Raw genomic sequence first — 21,663 nt, 5'->3', positions numbered from 1 at the left:
GATAGTTTAGGGGAAAAAAACTTTTAAATGTGTCATTTTGCTGATCAAAGTTTTCAGGGATGAAATTTACAACATGGGGACATTAATTGTTTTTATAATTCGTTAAAAGCTTTTGCAGTCTGGGTCTCACTGACTAATAATTGTGTCGATTATTTCGTATTTGAAAGCACACACAAAAATTCTCCCTGAATTGCACATGAATGTGTTAACCTCGTTAATGAATTTGAAGTGTTCTAAATGAGTGACGACATGCTTGAGGTTGGTCGTTTGCATAAATCACGGCACAACCATCTCCATATATAAGGGCTTTCCACACAATCTTTCCTTTACAGCCTTTAGTCACACTCAGCAAACATACAAACTCAAACACAATAAACTCCTTTAACAGGACTGCAGATCTTTCATTAGCAGCTGTACATCAATACAGCTTGAGATATAATGCAGCTTGTCTTACTCTTTCACTGTATATAGTGGAATATATTTAATATTAAATATCTATCAACAATATTTCGAGTATGTGACCCTGGAGCACTACACCAGTCTGGAGCCGCACGGGTATATCTGTGGCAATAGCAACTATACACTGTACGGGTCACAATTATCCATTTTTCTTTTATGCCCAAAATCATGAGGATATTAAGATCATGTTCCATGAAGATATTTAGTAAACCGTAAATATATAAAACATGTATTTTTGTGAGTGAATGCAGCACAATCGTGAACATAAATGCACAACTTTAAAGGAGATTTTCTCAATGTTTACATTTTTTTTATTTTTTTATTCCAGATTTTCAATAGTTGTATCTCGACAAAATATTGTCCTATCCTAACAAACCACACATCAGTGGAGAGATTATTTATTCAACTTCCTGATGATATCAATTTTTTTTTTTTAATTACCCATGTGACTGGTTTTGTGGTCCAGGGTCACACATACGTGTCTTTTTTAAGGCCAATTCTGCACCACGACACCATGACTTTCTGGTCCACCACTAGGAAGTTAACGCCTGCAGGGTTGAGCTTGCACACATCACTTCCTGCTATTTTCCCAGCCTGTTCACACACACACACACACACACACACACACACATCCTGTAGAGTGTGCTGGGATCTGAAGCTAGTGAAAATCATCTAACATGAGAGATGATCTCTGCTTTGAGTGGATGAAAATATGAAGCTGGGAGTGTGTGCGTGTGTGTGTGTGTGTGGGGGGCTGGCATGATGTCATCCTCTAAAATTAGACCTCCAGCACAAACAGCAGAGATTCTCCTCCAGCCGCTCTCGTGCAGATTAATGCACAGCAAACCTGTCCAGCGCCAGCGGAGCCGCGTGTCCATTACCCTTCAAATTGAAATAGCGAATTGAAACACGTAAATTTCGCAAAAACTCCCACATATCACAAAAAAGTTTTTAGGCTTTCATGAGGGTTTTTTTTTCAGGCGGTTCCAAAGAGGAATATTTCTGAAAACTGCAATGTAAACAGTGTTTGCAGATTTACAGTCGCCTGACGTACAGTCGCCTGACGTGTGTTTGGACAGAAGACGAGACAGAGTTCTTCATTAAACTCATAAAAGACAAAAGAATTACAGGAATACTGGATTATAAACCTCAGAGAAATCCCACAGTCAAGATCTTGAAGCAGATTTGAGGGAGAAACACAGAAACTCCTCATATGAGCCGCTCTCAGTATAACGGGCTTTCCTTGACATTAATGATTGGATAACACACACGTCTCATTACATTAATAATAATGGCCAGTGCGGTGACTGGATATACGTAAACCTACCAACATCCGTCGCCATAATGTCTGGATTGACGTATTGCAAGAGGAAAAAATTAAGTTTTAGTCGCATAACATCGGTTAATGGACAAGTTCGGTATATTACACTTAAAGCCCTGTTTTCAGATCGTTTCTGATGAAATAGAACGGTTAAGATTGAAATTTGGACAAATGCTCCTGTCCCGAGAATTTTCGGTTTCTGTGGTAGCAGAAAAAAAATACCGAACTCGTCCTTTAATGGAAACGGCGTCATTTCGCAAAGTTTTTTATCGACATTTAGAAAATAACGCAAAAGTTTTGCGCAAATCTGTAATGCGCCTACTGACTGATATCAAGCATGAAGCGCATAAGAGACTCACAGTTGATTCCAATGGAGTTTGTCCTTTGCGTGTTGCTAAGCTAAGAGAAATACGCGGCACACACAAGCATTGGGTAAAGGAGTGTTCATTCTCAACCTTTGTTGCATCGTGATGCCATGATGTTGTCGTGCTGGCCCCATCAGACCTCCAGCGTGCACTGGGACGGTTTGCAGCTGAGTGTGAAGCGGCGGGGATGAGAATCAGCGCCTCCAAGTCCGAGGCCGTGGTCTTCAGGCGGAAAAGGGTGGCTTGCTCACTTCAGGTTGGTGGAGAGTTCCTGCCTCAAGTGGAGGAGTTCAAGTAACCAGCAGCCATTTCACCCTGTAGCCCAAGACTGGTGGCCCACTGAGGCTAAGCGGGGCTGAGCCTGGTTAGTACCTGGATGGGAGACTCCTGGGAAATCCAGGTTGCTGCTGGTAGAGGTGTTAGTGAGGCCAGTAGGGGGCGCTCACCCTGTGGTCTGTGTGGGTCCTAACACCCCAGTGCAGTGACAGGGTCGGGGACACTATACTATCAAAGAGCGCCGTCCTTCGGATGAGACGTTAAACCGAGGTCCTGACTCTCTGTGGTCAATAAATGGCCAAAAATATGCCCAGTGGCCTCTGTCCATCATGGCCTCCTAATCATCCCCATACACTGATTGGCTTCATCTCGGTCTCCTCTCCACCAGTAAGCTGGTGTGTGGTGGGCGTTCTGGCGCCATCATCCAAGTGGATGCTGCACATTGGTGGTGGTTGAGGAGATTGTGTGGATGGATGGATGGATGGATGTGTGGATGGATGGATGGATGGATGGATGGATGGATGGATGGATGGATGGATGGATGGATGGATGGATGGATGGATGGATGGATGGATGGATGGATGTGTGGATGGATGGATGGATGGATGGATGGATGGATGGATGGATGGATGGATGGATGGATGGATGGATGGATGGATGGATGGATGGATGTGTGGATGGATGTGTGGATGGATGGATGGATTACAACAAGAATTGCGAGGCGTCTAAACATTCCCACCCCTATTTATATGCTTAGGCTTTTCCAGTATTTTCAACATAGACTGTATTAAATATGGACGTAGTGTTAGTGACGTCACCCGTAGTGTTTCTGAAGGGCATTTTTGAAGCCCAAACTCTCGGATAACCGGACTGGGCAAATAGTGATACACTACAGATTGTTTCAAGCCTTTACATTAATAAACACTGTTGATGTTGTAAAATTCATCAATTATGAAACAAATTCAAATTTAGCTGTAAAGCAGCTCTAGAGAAAACAATAGACTCATTATTCAGTTCAGTTCAATAACAGTGTCGATGTTGTAAAGTTAGTGTCATTATCCAGCTCAAGTTAATATTATCAATATTAATTTTGTGCCACATTGGTTTTGTGCCAAGCTTCTCACCTCATGAAGCACATGTAACGCTATATTAAAGCGCTAATAACCAAAAGAGTGATTGGGTCGAACCAGTTTCTGCTCGCACCTAAAATGCATTTTTTGGTAATGGAAATTTGGTGCATTCCTAAAAAAAATGTCTGATTGAAAACCAAGCGGCAACCTTCCGGTCTCTCTCTTGAATCCAACACTGAAGAGACTTAAACTGCAGTTCATCGGCCGGCCACTCGAGACCGTCTGCAGAAGAGACTCAATCCCATAAACCCCCATGTTAAAATGGAGGGAGGGAGGGAGGGAGGGCGTTTTCACATCTAGCTCCTAAACTCTGGAATAGCCTTCCTGATACTGTCCGAGGCTCAGACTCGCTCTCCCAGTTTAAAACTAGATTAAAGACGCATCTCTTTAGCCAAGCATTCACATGATGCATCTCATACCTTTTATACTACAGTTAAATCAGATCAAATGCATTCATATTAAGAACAGCAGCTACGCTAATTATTTCCCATCTGCCTTTTTTGTTGTTATCTCGGGACGCCTGTCCCGAGATAACTCAAATAGAGTTTGTCAGCTCCAGTTAGTATCCAGCCTCATGGAGACTTCAGATGCCCCAACGCCTGTGATGAGACGACTCGACGCCTGTGAAGAGACGACCCAACGCCGGCGATATGTTATGCCCTAAATTTCATGATTAACTAACTGTATTTTTGTATGTATATTTTTGAAATGCATTTTCTGTAAAGCTGCTTTGAAACAATGTGTATTGTGAAAAGCGCTATACAAATAAACTAGCCTGGGAAAACCCAGACCCTCTCAGTTGTAACTGAGTAAGGGTCTGGCAAAGCTCCATAGACAATTCATTTCCACAGGGGCGTCACCAACGGACGTCGGAAAGATCTAAAACCAATCAGAGCGATGAATGACATGACGTATGCAGAGCGACGGAGAAACATCTCGAGACTCTCAGCAATTCTCTGTTTGTGTTAACGAAAATGACTATTTTAAATTGCTTGAAACAGACGCGATAGCTGATTCGAACGAGTGATGTTGTGATGTTCCACGGCGGCATCCATGTCTGTAATGTACAAAATCTGCGTCACCGTCTCTGCTCTGTCGTCATCGTGTAAAACGTTTCTGATTGGTGCCGCGATTTCGGCGGATTGGAAATGGGTTTCAATGGGCTCTTTGCCAGACCCACTTGCAGAGCAAATCTAAATTTGCCGGAAGTGGTCTGGGTTTTCCCAGACTACAAATAAACTTGAATTGAATTGAATTGAATTAAAATGTCCAACTATACAGCACAAAAAAACATGTTCACAGTCTGGTGCAAAAAGTGGTTTTGGTCTATATAGCTAATTTTGCTAATATATATTATACTGCATAATTAGGGGCGTGGCCACTTGAGTGACAGGTGGATTGCCGCTGATGTCACTACTAGCTGTTTGTCTGCTGTCTGCTAGCGCCACGTCAAATGTGCATTCTGTCCTTTTGTTGTGTATTTTTAACAAAGTGCAAATGCTCTTATATTATACAGTCAGTTGTTACATCTACAGAGGCAGAAAATATATTTGCATAATGTTTTTACGATCTATTCAAAGGACTATAGAGGTGATGCCAACTGAAGAAAGAACAAGTATTACCACTTATGAAACATTGCGTTTGCGTATTACTAGCAAAGCACTTTGGTACAAAAACTACACGGGTGTCAGTGAGGCACTAGTGTCCCGATGACACATACCGCTAGTCATCGCGCTGACTGCATTAGCTGAGCACGAGTGTTACTCACACACAAATGACACAGTTGTGACACACTGCACTATCACTATCAGTTTAAAGTCATTTCAATACCCAACTCTCAACAGCAGACACAGGCTCTCTGACACTGTCGGATATTGTTGCACAGTAAACACAAAGATGCATCCATTCAAGTGTGGTTATAATCCAATACATATCCAATATATGGACATCTGATCTACGTATAAGCGCATACATGTGATTCTCCTTTCCATTCAGGAGCACAGATACTTGTTTTCAGCTCCATGAATTAAATTTTAAAAAACATATTCACTAGTGAAAAGCTGTGATAAGAAGAGGTGATAATGTTGCTGTTTTTGAAGTAATTAAACTCACAGCTTGAGGCTAGTATAGAGAAGCAGATAATCACACACGCACGTTCCCTGAATTAATTCAAATAAACGTAAACTTACTTTATTTCAGAATTCTAGATCTAATGACTTGCAGATCAAATAAAATCAAAACTTAAGGATCAACCATGTTACTCGTATCAAAAAGCGATCACCCGTGGAGTCATTCTAGTTTTGGTGGAGATTAATATAAACAGATGTCAGATACGAGTGAGGTCTTAAAGTCAACATGTGATCGTCAACCAGTGGATCTCTGAGCTGAGTGAGTGAGTGGAGGCGGGGCTCATTTGCATATTCATAGAACTGCGGATACTAAATTAGGCAAGGGTGTCGAGTTAAATTCAAGATATTTTAAGACATGAAGACATTTTTTTCACCAGAATTATTTTTTTTTAAATATGTAATTTTGGTGAGTTTTAAGGGATAAAATTATTGACTACAGGGGGACTTTTTAAGGGAAGAGGTGGGACCAAAAACGGATATGGTAAAAAGATGGTCAGTGTAAACGGAGCCATAATAAACAGGTTTCCCAGCATGCAACTGATGTTTACACTTTTAAGGAAGTCTTACACAGTTGTGTCTGCAGACTTTTAACTCCAGGAAACACCTTGGTTCCCCTTTATTTTGATGGTCCCTTTAACACGTTCTGTTGACTATAAGTGACATTGCACCAACATCTCTACTAACTCTCATTAAACTGTTAGTAGAGTATTAGTAGACTGGTAGGGTTAGGGTTCAAATAAGTTGACATGTAGTTGCAAAGTTACTTAAAGTCAGTAGAATGTCTGTTGAAGAGCATCACAATAAAGTCAACAGATATTAAGCAGTTTACTCTACTGATACTCTACTGATACTCCTCTAATGCTCCGCTGATGCTCCACTGATACTCCACTGATACTCCACTAATGCTCCACTAATACTCCTCTAATGCTCCACTGATACTCCTCTACTGCTCCACTGATACTCTACTGATACTCCACTGATACTCCACTGATACTCCTCTAATGCTCCACTGATACTCCTCTAATGCTCCACTGATACACTTCTAATGCTCCACTGATACTCCTCTAATGCTCCACTGATACTCCACTGATACTCCTCTAATGCTCCACTGATACTCCTCTAATGCTCCACTGATACTCCTCTAATGCTCTACTGATACACCTCTAATGCTCCACTGATACTCCTCTAATGCTCCACTGATACTCCTCTAATGCTCCACTGATACTCCTCTAATGCTCCACTGATACTCCACTGATACTCCTCTAATGCTCCACTGATACTCCTCTAATGCTCCACTGATACTCCTCTAATGCTCCACTGATACTCCTCTAATGCTCCACTGATACTCCTCTAATGCTCTACTGATACACCTCTAATGCTCCACTGATACTCCTCTAATGCTCCACTGATACACCTCTAATGCTCCACTGATACTCCTCTAATGCTCCACTGATACTCCACTGATACTCCTCTAATGCTCCACTGATACTCCTCTAATGCTCCACTGATACTCCTCTAATGCTCCACTGATACTCCACTAATGCTCCACTGATACTCCTCTACTGCTCCACTGATACACTTCTAATGCTCCACTGATACTCCTCTAATGCTCCACTGATACTCCACTGATACTCCTCTAATGCTCCACTGATACTCCTCTAATGCTCTACTGATACTCCTCTAATGCTCCACTGATACACTTCTAATGCTCCACTGATACTCCTCTAATGCTCCACTGATACTCCACTGATACTCCTCTAATGCTCCACTGATACTCCTCTAATGCTCCACTGATACTCCTCTAATGCTCCACTGATACTCCTCTAATGCTCCACTGATACTCCTCTAATGCTCCACTGATACACCTCTAATGCTCCACTGATACTCCTCTAATGCTCCACTGATACTCCTCTAATGCTCCACTGATACTCCTCTAATGCTCCACTGATACTCCTCTAATGCTCCACTGATACTCCTCTACTGCTCCACTGATACTCCTCTAATGCTCCACTGATACACCTCTAATGCTCCACTGATACTCCTCTAATGCTCCACTGATACTCCTCTAATGCTCCACTGATACTCCTCTAATGCTCCACTGATACTCCTCTAATGCTCCACTGATACTCCTCTAATGCTCCACTGATACTCCTCTAATGCTCTACTGATACTCCTCTAATGCTCCACTAATACTCCTCTAATGCTCCACTGATACTCTACTGATACTCCTCTAATGCTCCACTGATACTCTACTGATACTCCTCTAATGCTCCACTGATACTCTACTGATACTCCTCTAATGCTCCACTAATACTCCTCTAATGCTCCACTGATACTCTACTGATACTCCTCTAATGCTCCACTGATACTCCTCTAATGCTCCACTGATACTCCTCTAATGCTCCACTGATACTCCTCTAATGCTCCACTGATACTCCTCTAATGCTCCACTGATACTCCTCTAATGCTCCACTGATACTCCTCTAATGCTCCACTGATACTCCTCTAATGCTCCACTGATACTCCTCTAATGCTCTACTGATACTCCTCTAATGCTCCACTAATACTCCTCTAATGCTCCACTGATACTCTACTGATACTCCTCTAATGCTCCACTAATACTCCTCTAATGCTCCACTGATACTCTACTGATACTCCTCTAATGCTCCACTGATACTCCTCTAATGCTCCACTGATACTCCTCTAATGCTCTACTGATACTCCTCTAATGCTCCACTAATACTCCTCTAATGCTCCACTGATACTCTACTGATACTCCTCTAATGCTCCACTAATACTCCTCTAATGCTCCACTGATACTCTACTGATACTCCTCTAATGCTCCACTGATACTCCTCTAATGCTCCACTGATACTCCTCTAATGCTCCACTGATACTCCTCTAATGCTCCACTGATACTCCTCTAATGCTCCACTGATACTCCTCTAATGCTCCACTGATACTCCTCTAATGCTCCACTGATACACCTCTAATGCTCCACTGATACTCCTCTAATGCTCTACTGATACTCCTCTAATGCTCCACTAATACTCCTCTAATGCTCCACTGATACTCTACTGATACTCCTCTAATGCTCCACTGATACTCTACTGATACTCCTCTAATGCTCCACTGATACTCTACTGATACTCCTCTAATGCTCCACTAATACTCCTCTAATGCTCCACTGATACTCTACTGATACTCCTCTAATGCTCCACTGATACTCTACTGATACTCCTCTAATGCTCCACTAATACTCCTCTAATGCTCCACTGATACTCTACTGATACTCCTCTAATGCTCCACTGATACTCCACTGATACTCCTCTAATGCTCCACTAATACTCCTCTAATGCTCCACTGATACTCTACTGATACTCCTCTAATGCTCCACTGATACTCCACTGATACTCCACTGATACTCCACTGATACTCCTCTAATGCTCCACTGATACTCCACTGATACTCCACTGATACTCCTCTAATGCTCCACTAATACTCCTCTAATGCTCCACTGATACTCTACTGATACTCCTCTAATGCTCCACTGATACTCTACTGATACTCCTCTAATGCTCCACTAATACTCCTCTAATGCTCCACTGATACACCTCTAATGGTCCACTGATACTCCTCTAATGCTCCACTGATACTCCTCTAATGCTCCACTGATACTCTACTGATACTCCTCTAATGCTCCACTGATACTCCACTCCTCTAATGCTCCACTAATACTCCTCTAATGCTCCACTGATACTCTACTGATACTCCTCTAATGCTCCACTGATACTCTACTGATACTCCACTGATACTCCACTGATACTCCTCTAATGCTCCACTGATACTCCACTGATACTCCACTGATACTCCTCTAATGCTCCACTAATACTCCTCTAATGCTCCACTGATACTCTACTGATACTCCTCTAATGCTCCACTGATACTCTACTGATACTCCTCTAATGCTCCACTAATACTCCTCTAATGCTCCACTGATACACCTCTAATGGTCCACTGATACTCCTCTAATGCTCCACTGATACTCCTCTAATGCTCCACTGATACTCTACTGATACTCCTCTAATGCTCCACTGATACTCCACTCCTCTAATGCTCCACTAATACTCCTCTAATGCTCCACTGATACTCTACTGATACTCCTCTAATGCTCCACTGATACTCTACTGATACTCCTCTAATGCTCCACTAATACTCCTCTAATGCTCCACTGATACTCTACTGATACTCCTCTAATGCTCCACTGATACTCTACTGATACTCCTCTAATGCTCCACTGATACTCCTCTAATGCTCCACTGATACTCTACTGATACTCCTCTAATGCTCCACTGATACTCCTCTAATGCTCCACTGATACTCCTCTAATGCTCCACTGATACTCCTCTAATGCTCCACTGATACTCCTCTAATGCTCCACTGATACTCCTCTAATGCTCCACTGATACACCTCTAATGCTCTACTGATACTCCTCTAATGCTCCACTGATACACCTCTAATGCTCCACTGATACTCCTCTAATGCTCTACTGATACTCCTCTAATGCTCCACTAATACTCCTCTAATGCTCCACTGATACTCTACTGATACTCCTCTAATGCTCCACTGATACTCTACTGATACTCCTCTAATGCTCCACTGATACTCCTCTAATGCTCTACTGATACTCCTCTAATGCTCTACTGATACTCCTCTAATGCTCCACTAATACTCCTCTAATGCTCCACTGATACTCTACTGATACTCCTCTAATGCTCCACTGATACTCTACTGATACTCCTCTAATGCTCCACTGATACTCCTCTACTGCTCCACTGATACTCTACTGATACTCCACTGATACTCCTCTAATGCTCCACTGATACTCCACTAATGCTCCACTGATACTCCTCTACTGCTCCACTGATACTCCTCTACTGCTCCACTGATACTCCTCTAATGCTCCACTGATACTCCACTAATGCTCCACTGATACTCCTCTAATGCTCCACTGATACTCCTCTACTGCTCCACTGATACTCCTCTACTGCTCCACTGATACTCCTCTACTGCTCCACTGATACTCCTCTAATGCTCCACTGATACTCCTCTAATGCTCCACTGATACTCCACTAATGCTCCACTGATACTCCTCTACTGCTCCACTGATACTCCTCTACTGCTCCACTGATACTCCTCTAATGCTCCACTGATACTCCTCTACTGCTCCACTGATACTCCTCTACTGCTCCACTGATACTCCTCTAATGCTCCACTGATACTCCTCTAATGCTCCACTGATACTCCTCTACTGCTCCACTGATACTCCTCTACTGCTCCACTGATACTCCTCTACTGCTCCACTGATACTCCTCTACTGCTCCACTGATACTCCTCTACTGCTCCACTGATACTCCTCTAATGCTCCACTGATACTCCACTAATGCTCCACTGATACTCCTCTAATGCTCCACTGATACTCCTCTACTGCTCCACTGATACTCCTCTACTGCTCCACTGATACTCCTCTACTGCTCCACTGATACTCCTCTAATGCTCCACTGATACTCCTCTAATGCTCCACTGATACTCCACTAATGCTCCACTGATACTCCTCTACTGCTCCACTGATACTCCTCTACTGCTCCACTGATACTCCTCTAATGCTCCACTGATACTCCTCTAATGCTCCACTGATACTCCTCTACTGCTCCACTGATACTCCTCTAATGCTCCACTGATACTCCTCTACTGCTCCACTGATACTCCTCTACTGCTCCACTGATACTCCTCTAATGCTCCACTGATACTCCTCTAATGCTCCACTGATACTCCTCTACTGCTCCACTGATACTCCTCTACTGCTCCACTGATACTCTACTGATACTCCACTGATACTCCTCTAATGCTCCACTGATACTCCTCTAATGCTCCACTGATACTCCTCTAATGCTCCACTGATACTCCTCTACTGCTCCACTGATACTCCTCTACTGCTCCACTGATACTCCTCTAATGCTCCACTGATACTCCACTAATGCTCCACTGATACTCCTCTACTGCTCCACTGATACTCCTCTAATGCTCCACTGATACTCCTCTACTGCTCCACTGATACTCCTCTACTGCTCCACTGATACTCCTCTACTGCTCCACTGATACTCTACTGATACTCCACTGATACTCCACTTCTAAATCCACTGGAAAACACGGCTTCAAGGGACTTATTGCATTTATAAAACGGTTACTCCATAAAAATATTCATTTTAATATTTATTTTATTCATAAAATAAACACCAGCAACAAAAAATATAACGTCATAACACATTTATTCCTCCGCCAAGCAATATAGTTCCAAAAAGGTTGCCAAGCAACACATGCAGCAACAAAGAGTCACAAACGGCAGTTGCGCAGTAACACTAATGTAATGCGGTCACCAGTGTGTGTTTGTGGAGTAATTACAACGGCTTCAAATGCAGCCCAACCAATCAGAATCAAGGACTGGAACTATCCACTAGTACTCTACTGAGAGTTAGTTGACATGTAGTTATTTTATAGTCAACAAAATTTTCAAAAGGGACCCTCAAAATAAAGTGTTACCCAACTTTAACTCTTCCTGACATATGGTGACCCATCGAAGCTTGACTGACATTCAGCGGCCCAGACGTGTTTCAGTCTGACAGGAAACGTCACCACAGACGAGCGTTCGCTCTAGTTTGCATCCCTTGTTTACTTTCTCACTGCCGATCACTTCAGATATAAGCTGAGCCTTCCGTGGCCTATTCATTACTCAAAAATAATGTTTTGGGGGTCAACTAACTGCCCTGATATCAACATCAAGAAAAAGTCTCACTAAAAGAACAGGAAATCTTACATACTTTGGAGTTTTTTATTATTTCTAAGAAAAAAAAAACAATATCTTAAAGGTTATATCTTGTGCCAATGTCATGTGGTGCAACTCTCGAAAACCCTGAATTACATTTACTATTTAAGAATTTCTGATAATTGTTTGAATAAAAAAGTTAAACCTTTTCAAAAATAATGATTATGTGCACACACACACACACGTGAAAGTATGTTAATTTCTCTACTTGACATTCATTCGAATTAAAACTTTAAAAAAGCATATTATACAAACATGATGATAATAAAGATTTAAGATTTTCTTCTGTAAACATTGAGATAGAATTAGGACATTCAAGAATTTTGGAGCATAACAGACACTGCCATAAAATGCATATAAATATCGATATCTGCCAATAATGTCTTAGTAAGATAATATTTAAAAGATTGGTTTTTATGATCAAAAGCTGTGTAGTGTAAAAAAAAAGATGATTGAGAGATGAACAAATAAACCTTCCTCAAAAGCCTGATGATCATATTTGATACTCATGATTTTTCTAAAAAAAAATATGTATGATAATTAAGTAAACCGAAGCTGTGCCAGTCTGAAATATTACTAACAATATCAAAGTTATTCTTATGTTTCCTTGATAACATCAGTGCAGATTAGACAGCAGAAACACACGAGCTGACGGAGGACGATTGTACGGTTACACTAAAAGACTTTTACTTGATAAAAGAGTTAAACTCTCAATCAGAGACAGAAGAACTGGAGGAGATTGTGTGCGACAGGTTTATCAGCAGAGTTTTGATCATGTTGATCCTTCAGAGGCCTTAGAAATATAAAATATGATACAGTAGCAGGCTTTATTGGGTTCATGTTCAATAAACACGTGCGTATGTGCAACACATGACACTGACCGGCTGAGAAAAACAAAGTACATCCACAGTGAACAAAGAGAGGATGAGCTCTAACCTACACACACACACACACACACACACACACAGGAAACAGTACAGTACAGTCTCTGCCATCTAACGGCACAAAGCCTCGAGTCCCAGAACTGAGGAGTGTGTCCACCAGATTACTGAGAAGCCTAACTGACGGCCAGATCATATCAGCGGAACAAGCTCATCGACACACGAGCGCGTTGAACTTCACTCGCCACAGCCTGACGTTTCTCAGACATTACACATCATTATACGTGACCCTGGACCACAGAACCAGTCTCGAGCCAACTGTACACTGTACGGGTCAAAATTATCCATTTTTCTTTTATGCCAAAAATCATGAGGATATTAAGATCATGTTCATGAAGATATTTAGTAAATGTCCTACCGTAAATATATAAAACATGTATTTTTGTGAGTGAATGCAGCACAATCGTGAACATAAATGCACAACTTTAAAGGAGATTTTCTCAATGTTTACATTTTTTTGCTCCTCAGATTCCAGATTTTCAATAGTTGTGTCTCGACCAAATATTGTCCAATCCTAACAAACCACACATCAGTGGAGAGATTATTTATTCAGCTTTCAGATTATATATACATCTCAATAGCAAAAAACTGACCCTTGTGACTGGTTTTGAGGTCTAGGGTCACATATAGACTGTTGACCCTCTTATAAATGATCTTATATTGGAGCTCTTACCGTGTCCGAGGCGTCCTGGGCGTCTACGATGAGCTGTCGCTCTCCTCCGGCGTTCACCTTGTGAGAGCGCCGGCGCGAGTGTCTCTGCAGAGCGTCCTCGTCGCTCTCGCTGGCGTTCTCCACCTGTGAAGAAGAGCCGGCGTCAGAAGCCTCGGGATCTTGGTTGAACATCCAGTTCTTCCAGACCACCGAGAGCCTGTGGAGGCGCAGGAGACTCATGTGGACGGCATCGGTGGAGCGCGGGCCGAGAGAAAGCGAGTGTGTGTGTGTGTGTGTGTCGAGTCGAGTCGAGGAGTTTAACACACAGCAGAACTGCAGTGAGGCCACAGCTTCCTGTAGGAAACCGTAAACACACAAATATCCTCTGCGAGCTGAGGCGGCGAGAGCCTCTGTAGCGCCTTTGGCTCCGTCTACATCAATCCGGATAAAAACGTGTTCGTTTAAAAGCGCTCTCCGTCCACACTAGCGCTTTCCAAACGTTTCAGTGAACGTGCTTTACAGCGCATGTGTAAACATGAACGCTCACTGAGATGATACAGACATAATGATATAATAATGGCGGATTTAATTTAGCAACATTCACAGGTCCCTCTCAGTCAACATCATATGTTTAGTGACATTAGTGACAAATTCACGATCAACTTATTGTTTATTGAATTGATGTACAAAATCGTGCTGATATTGGAGAAAACAGCACTCTTGCTCTGTGTGATATTGCTAGTTTTTAATAATTTTGGTGACATTTACGACCTTGCAAAAAGCTTTACATCAACACTGCCAGGCAACATCAGTGGGAGAGCCTCGGGTGGTCTCGCAAAATTAGTAAGAATATGTTAGCGGGAACTTGCTTATTTTGGGAACTGATGCCAAATTTAAACAAAATATTTAAAACTAAAATATGGACAAAAAGGGCAATTATCTGGTCAGCAGGGCAGGGGTCTGTGTGCTTCTGCCTAATGCGGGGCATTTCAAAACCTTGACAGATGGTTCAGAATAAGGAGCACTGTAAGACGACACAGAAGACGAGGGAGTAAACAACACCAGCAGTGTGTGAGGATCTCAGAGGCGGTTTGAGAGAGTGGTGTCGCCCCCTGTAGGTCAGGAGGAGAATCACAGCCGTTTTAGTCAGAATAACATCATCATGAATCTAACGACTGTAAAACGCTTCAGTAAAAGCCTGTTGATTAGTTAGTCCCTTAACAAATGCGCTGAAAAACTAATAGATCTAACGGGATATTCCATGTCATGTTTCAGCAAAATACTGTTAAATGTAGTTTTCTGGAAGTGAAAAATAACAAGTATTCTTATAATTTACAGTGAAAAAACATAAATTGAAATTCCCAGCTCACTTTTGATGTGTTTTTCTTAGTTTCTTCTTATCAGTTATACATTAGGGTTTTATGTTGTATCTATGAATGTTGTTAAATGAATGTTTATTTCATTATTTTAGTGTTCAATTTAGAAAAGTGAAATCATAATCAACCACCCCTTTAATGTGTCGTGAACCTCTTCCTTCTAGTTAATTTATAGCATTTATAGCAGGACAGCCAATGAGAGAGCTAGTTTACTTCGGGACAGCCAATGAGAGAGCTAGTTTACTTCGCTACAGCCAATGAGAGAGCTAGTAGAGGAATGAACCCTGAGCTTTCATTTTCAGTGAGAGTTCATGACCATCAGCCCATGCAAGATAAAGCTCATATAATGGTTCATTTCCTAAACCACGCTGGAGAACGACAGATAAGACAATATATTACACACACACACACACACACACACACACACACACACACACACACACACTCCAGCTCTACCCTGTGGAGACACTGATTTTTGTCATTGAGAATGTAATGTAATGTTTTTGGCCACACATAATTGCATGTATTTGCAATTAAATGAAAATGTATTATAGTTTCAATTTATATTAAATGCAACTTTAAAGTGCTTTTTGACCGATTTAATTACATCTTTATAAGTAATTTCAATATTACTTCTGAAATAAGTTGTATGTTGTACTGCTGACAAGCATTTATGGTACAATAAAATGCACTTTAATGTCATCCCATTGAAACTTCTTTGTCATGTATTTAAGCATATTTGTAAATTACACAATTATAATGATGAAGTTGCAAAGGTACGTTTTAAAATATATTACCTTTGAATGTAATATCGAATAACACATTACAAATCCAAGTACTTTTAGGTGTGCTTTAGTATGTCAAAGTAGTTGCATGACAACTAATTATTAAAACATATATAAAAATATACTATAAATGTACCAAGTAAAACCTAATTTGACATTATTACAAAGTGTACCGTTTAAACTTCATGTACGTTTTTTTACATTAATAGTTTGTTGGAACAATTAGTTTCAAAATCATTCTGATGGTACACTGACTTCTAATCAGTTTGAATGTAAAATGTGATGTTCTGGGAGGCTAAGAGAGCAAAGACAACGTTGGAGGAGGAATCGGAAAAGAGAAAAAGAAAGTGATCGAGATGTTGCAAATGGTTTATATTGTCTTGACTGAGGTTAGTTGTAGTTTTCTGACGTACATCAGACAGCAGACTGTAATGTGTGTTATGTTAATTAGTTCATCATTGACAAGAAAGATTGCATCACCAACAGCAGCAGCGTAAAACACTAACTCAATAGATATTAATGGCTAGTTAAGATTATTTGGTTGCCAAAAGAGAACTTGGTTTCACAGGAAATTAAAACACAATCAAACTTGAATGTGCTATTAAATGATTAGTTCACTTCAGAATTAAAACCTCCTGATAATTTACTCTCCCCCGCGTCATCCAAGATGTTCATGTCTTTCTTTCTTCAACCTGATCACGTAATGTGTGTCGCATCACAGCTCGTGCAAGACGAGGATATGTGGATAAAAGTATATAAATGTTTATTTAGTTATAAAATGGCCGCTGGTGTGTCTAGATGAGACTCTTATTCCTCGGCTGGATCGAGACTTTGAAGCTGAAACTCACATCTGGACCTTCGACCCGCTGGACCATTGAAGACACTATATGGAGAACATCTGGAGTGTGTTCCTCACAAACCTGCATTTCTGTCCCACTGAAGAAAGACACACATGAACATCTTGGATGACGTGCGGGAGAGTAGATTATCAGGAAAGTGAGCTACTCCCTTAAGGAAGCACGTTTTGACTGCTTTAGTCTGTGTGCCGTCAGTCTGAACGCCTCGTGTGTGTGTAACGCGCCACTCACCACAATCATCTCAGACGGCTCTAAAGTGATGCATTCACAGCCTCTTCTTCCTCCACGCTGCGTCCCGAAACTGCAGACACACACAGAGACAGAGCGAATCAGGGCAACACACACATATCAAATCTCAATCACAATCTGAAAACCACATTTTTATTTCCACAAAGACAGTCCATATGGTTATGTAATGAGTTAGATATGCCCATTCTTTGAGTGTTTGCATGATGTGGCCCATAGGAGACACTGAACAGCTGGCCGTCTTGAAGAAGAAAACTAAAACACAACATTAGTGTTGTCTAATTTCACACTGCTAATGAACACAGGCCAGTGTGGGTTAGGGTTGAACACACTAGCCCATCGGTTCCCAATAGGGCGGCCCACAAGCGGGCCTCAGCGAGCTCTGTGGGGGGTCGCGTCATATTTTGAAAAGTTTTGAGCAATGAGCATTAAATAAATGTCCGTAACTTTTTTCTGTTCAAAATTTACTAAATTGATATAATGAGCGAGTTCATCATGAATCCATTTTCCAATCCGTGTTTTTGTCTTATTCTGAGCCACTGGTACTCCTATAATAAGTGTTTACATTGGGACTATTTTACACGGGTTCGGATGCGGAGTATCCCAGGACCTGCGTGACTCGTCATAGACGTACACAGAGAGAAGTAGTTCCGGCTACAATGTTCTTCCGAAAGATGCATTATTCTGTTAATAAATACAAGTTTATTATCGTTCGCTATAGTGCCAACAGCGTCAAAAATAAAACCTTAAGGCCTGTTCACACCGGGACGAATTTCGCGCGCGATATTCGCCGACGTTTAACGCCTCGTGACTAAACAAAGGGCGCCAATGTGAGTGTGCACACCCACGCGTAAAAGCGTCATTTTTTAAAAACGCCTCGGGCTCGTTTTTTTTGGTTTGACGCGCCGCGTCAAAAACTATCCGACCAATGAGATTGGCGCTTTTGCTCACGTGTCTGGAGCTTCTGAAGTTACAGTAAAACACAACTTGGGGGCGCTCACACACAAAACGGTCTTGCCGAGCGTAACGCGAAGAAGATATACGCCAAGTATAGCGTCTACACTGCCGGGAAGAAATAGGACGAGGAAGATGCAAGACAAGATGAATGTAGATCTGTTGGTCTCGTTGGTGTCGGAACATAAAGAACTATATGACAAACGTGCCAGCGACTACGTGGGGTATTTCTGTTTTACATTAAGCGCCATCTAATGTCAGGGAATGAATTTGCATGTTCACTCGGCTCATTGTCAGCGAAAATCGCTTGGGTGTGAACACAAAAAACGCGTTGAAAAACGCTGACGAATAATGCGCGCCGATATTCGTCCCGGTGTGTACGGCCCTTTACATTGATAAAGCCTCACAAATAACATGCAAGTATTGATGTCCCAGACACCAGTCATTTAGTAATAGCCTATATTCTTTCTTTTACCTACACTCCAGTGTGAATAGCCTACTGATATTGTTGTAATTGCATTTCAAATAGAGCCAATTTACAGGCTTACGTTTTTAAATGACAAAGGGCCTACCGATGTTTTTTGTTATTGTATTTTCAATATTATAGGCTACTATTTGTGCATAAACATATCTGGTTATTGTAAACATACCGTTTGTTTGAAAACAACATATCAAGCTTACAAGAAAGCGATAATATCATTAAATGTGAAGGGGGCCATAAAATATTTTATTGGGGAAAAGGGGGTCTCAGACACAAAAAGGTTGGGAACCACTGTTCTAGCCGACTTTAATGCTCTGCCATGGCGCTTTAAAGGGATAGTTCACTTTGAAATTAAATGTTGGTATGTTTTAGCTTACCTGAAGTGCATCCAAGATGTATGTGTCAAACCGTTCTTGTCTGTCAGTCATATAATGCAGGTCTATAGGCACTGTCTCCAAAAGCATGCAGAGAAAAGTCCAAATTAAACAATTCCCCATCGTAAGTGCACACTGATGGCCTAAGACACGGAACAAGCGGTTTGTGTGATAAAACGAACAGTATTTATATCGTTTTTATCTCTTTTACACAACCACGTCCATCTGATCTGTTTACACTGGATTTCTTCCCCGGAAACTAATATAACCGCCTTCGATTGGACGTTGCATTTTTAAGCTCAGCAGAAACGCGTGTGATTGGCTGTACGGCTCAACGTATGCCTTTGATTGACCTGAACAATGAAGCGAGTAGTGTGTCAAGATAGAAGGCTTACAAATTGGGAATAAGTGAAAACTCAACACTCCCGGATGAGTTCGCGCGAGCTTAGGCCATCAATGTGCACTGACGATGGGGAATTGTTTAATTTGGACTTTTCTCTGCATGCTTTTGGAGACAGTGCCTATAGACCTGCATTATATGACTGACAGACAAGAACGGTTTGACCTAAAAATATCAAAATTGAAACTACTGCGGAGACAAAGACACCTACATCTTGGATGCACTTCAGGTAAGATAAAACATACCAACATTAAATATCATTTAATTGATACCCAGTATCGTTATCGGCTCCTATACCACCTTTCTTTATCGGATCAGGTATCGTCAAACGGGACAGATCCAAATCCGATATTGTGCGTACACAATATCGTTGAGCCCCACAAAAGGCATAAAAACATTATAAAGCACCATACTGACAGTGGAAACGAGGCCAGCCTCAGGCTTCATATGGAGTGTCTGTAGTCGTGTGTTAGCAGAGCCAGACGGGGGTCAGAGGTCAGGTTTGCTTTGACAGCTCTTCACACTCCAGTGAGACTGAAGTCTGCTGTCAGATTAAGGGAAAAGCTGTCAGGAGCGTTCGAGCTCATGCACTCCTCTCGGTGGATGATGAGCGCTAGTCCCACAGCCAGTGTGGCCGATGTAAAGCTCCTCGACAAGAACTCAATCATCTCTTGCTAAACTCCCTGAGCCTCATTACTGGTGTTTACTGGGTCCGTCTTCACTAGCACAGGTGTTCCTAGGGATGCAAGGATTGAAGTTCAGCGTGGGCATTTCTGCTCCAGACATCAATGACTCCTCAGATCATGTGTGTTGTTGAGGATAGATGTGCTGCTATCTCTTATGCCGCGTCAAAGTCCTTTTAGGCAAGTCGTGCCACTCGGCCGCCATCTTGGCAACGCCTCCGGGCAGATATTTCGGACTAACAAGACCAGGCTCCTATCTAAAGCCGCGTTTCCACCGAAATTACCCGGAACAATTTGTCCCAGGAACTTTTTTTGCCCCAGACTGGTTGCTTTCTGCGTTTACACCGCGGTCTAAAGTACCGGGAAGATTATAAACTGTGCGCGACGGCTCCTCCCAGTCTGGACGGACAGTAATCAGTTTTGAGCGCCACATTTATAATAAGTATGGAGGAGATAAGAGACGAGCAGAAAAGAGACGAGCACTGATACTAAAGCGTGTTCAGAAAGCTCGTTTGCATCGGGCTAATGCAAACAAAGACTGATTGTGCTTTTACAATATGAACTCTGGGCTATGCTCGCTAACATAACAAATTATTTATCTTATTTTTAGTTTTTTACTACAAACTACAAAGCAGTGGACTATAATCATTATTATAACACGATTTAATTGATAAAAGCATCATTGTACTCCGTGTTAAAAATAAGTATTATCTCTGTTAACACTGCTGGGTCATCTGACCAATCAGCGCAGATTAGCGTCGCGCAAAGGAGGGGTTTGAAAAACGAGTCGTTGAACGAATCATTTGGGAGTCGGTGAGCAAATCAGGTAAAAATAAATGCATATTATACGACAACAAAAGTGTTTTTTGTCATTGCATGCACGTAAAACTGTTGTTGGGGACTCCCTAAACAACATTAGGAACATTTTAAATGTCATAATAGGTGCCCTTTAATAGACATGAAAATGCTCATTTTGAACTTAAATGGTTGTAATTCAAGAATGCTTTGGAATATAGATGTAAGATTGGTCTTGTTTTAAAAAAGACATTTGGCAGATTTTTGTAGAAGTGAAATAAATTAAGAAAGTTAAACAGAAAAAAAGTTATAGAAGTTAGAGTTTATGAAAATGTACAATGTTAAAAATTGAATTATTCATATTTTATATAAAATATATATTTTCAAATATAGACTCTAAAAATGCAACAACAAAAATCAAAGCCATAAATCTGAACAAGTTGTGTTTCAAATGTTAGGTTGATATCTCAAAAAATAAGCGTTCAGTGAGATTTAGTTTGGGCGCAGTACCACACTTCTCCACTAGTGGACATCACTGCCCATATAAGGGCGTCT

The 21,663-nt window shown here is 41.5% G+C and overlaps 1 protein-coding gene across 15 annotated transcripts in view; it reads right to left on the bottom strand.

Annotated features, from left to right (window-relative positions):
- rapgef6 (Rap guanine nucleotide exchange factor (GEF) 6) overlaps positions 1-21,663 on the bottom strand; it is a 144,362-nt gene that overhangs the window by 91,788 nt on the left and 30,911 nt on the right. For all 15 annotated transcript variants that reach the window (XM_079585020.1, XM_079585022.1, XM_079585008.1 and 12 more), the window contains 2 exons: positions 17,407-17,476; positions 14,179-14,301 (listed from right to left, as the gene is read on the bottom strand). In XM_079585020.1, coding sequence (XP_079441146.1) covers positions 14,179-14,301; positions 17,407-17,476 — 193 coding nt within the window. The remainder of the gene's footprint in view (positions 1-14,178; positions 14,302-17,406; positions 17,477-21,663) is intronic.

This window comes from Phoxinus phoxinus (genome assembly GCF_949152265.1).
Source record: "Phoxinus phoxinus genome assembly, chromosome: 17".
Taxonomy (NCBI): Eukaryota; Metazoa; Chordata; class Actinopteri; order Cypriniformes; family Leuciscidae; genus Phoxinus; species Phoxinus phoxinus.
This window is presented reverse-complemented; position numbering and strand designations above follow the sequence as displayed.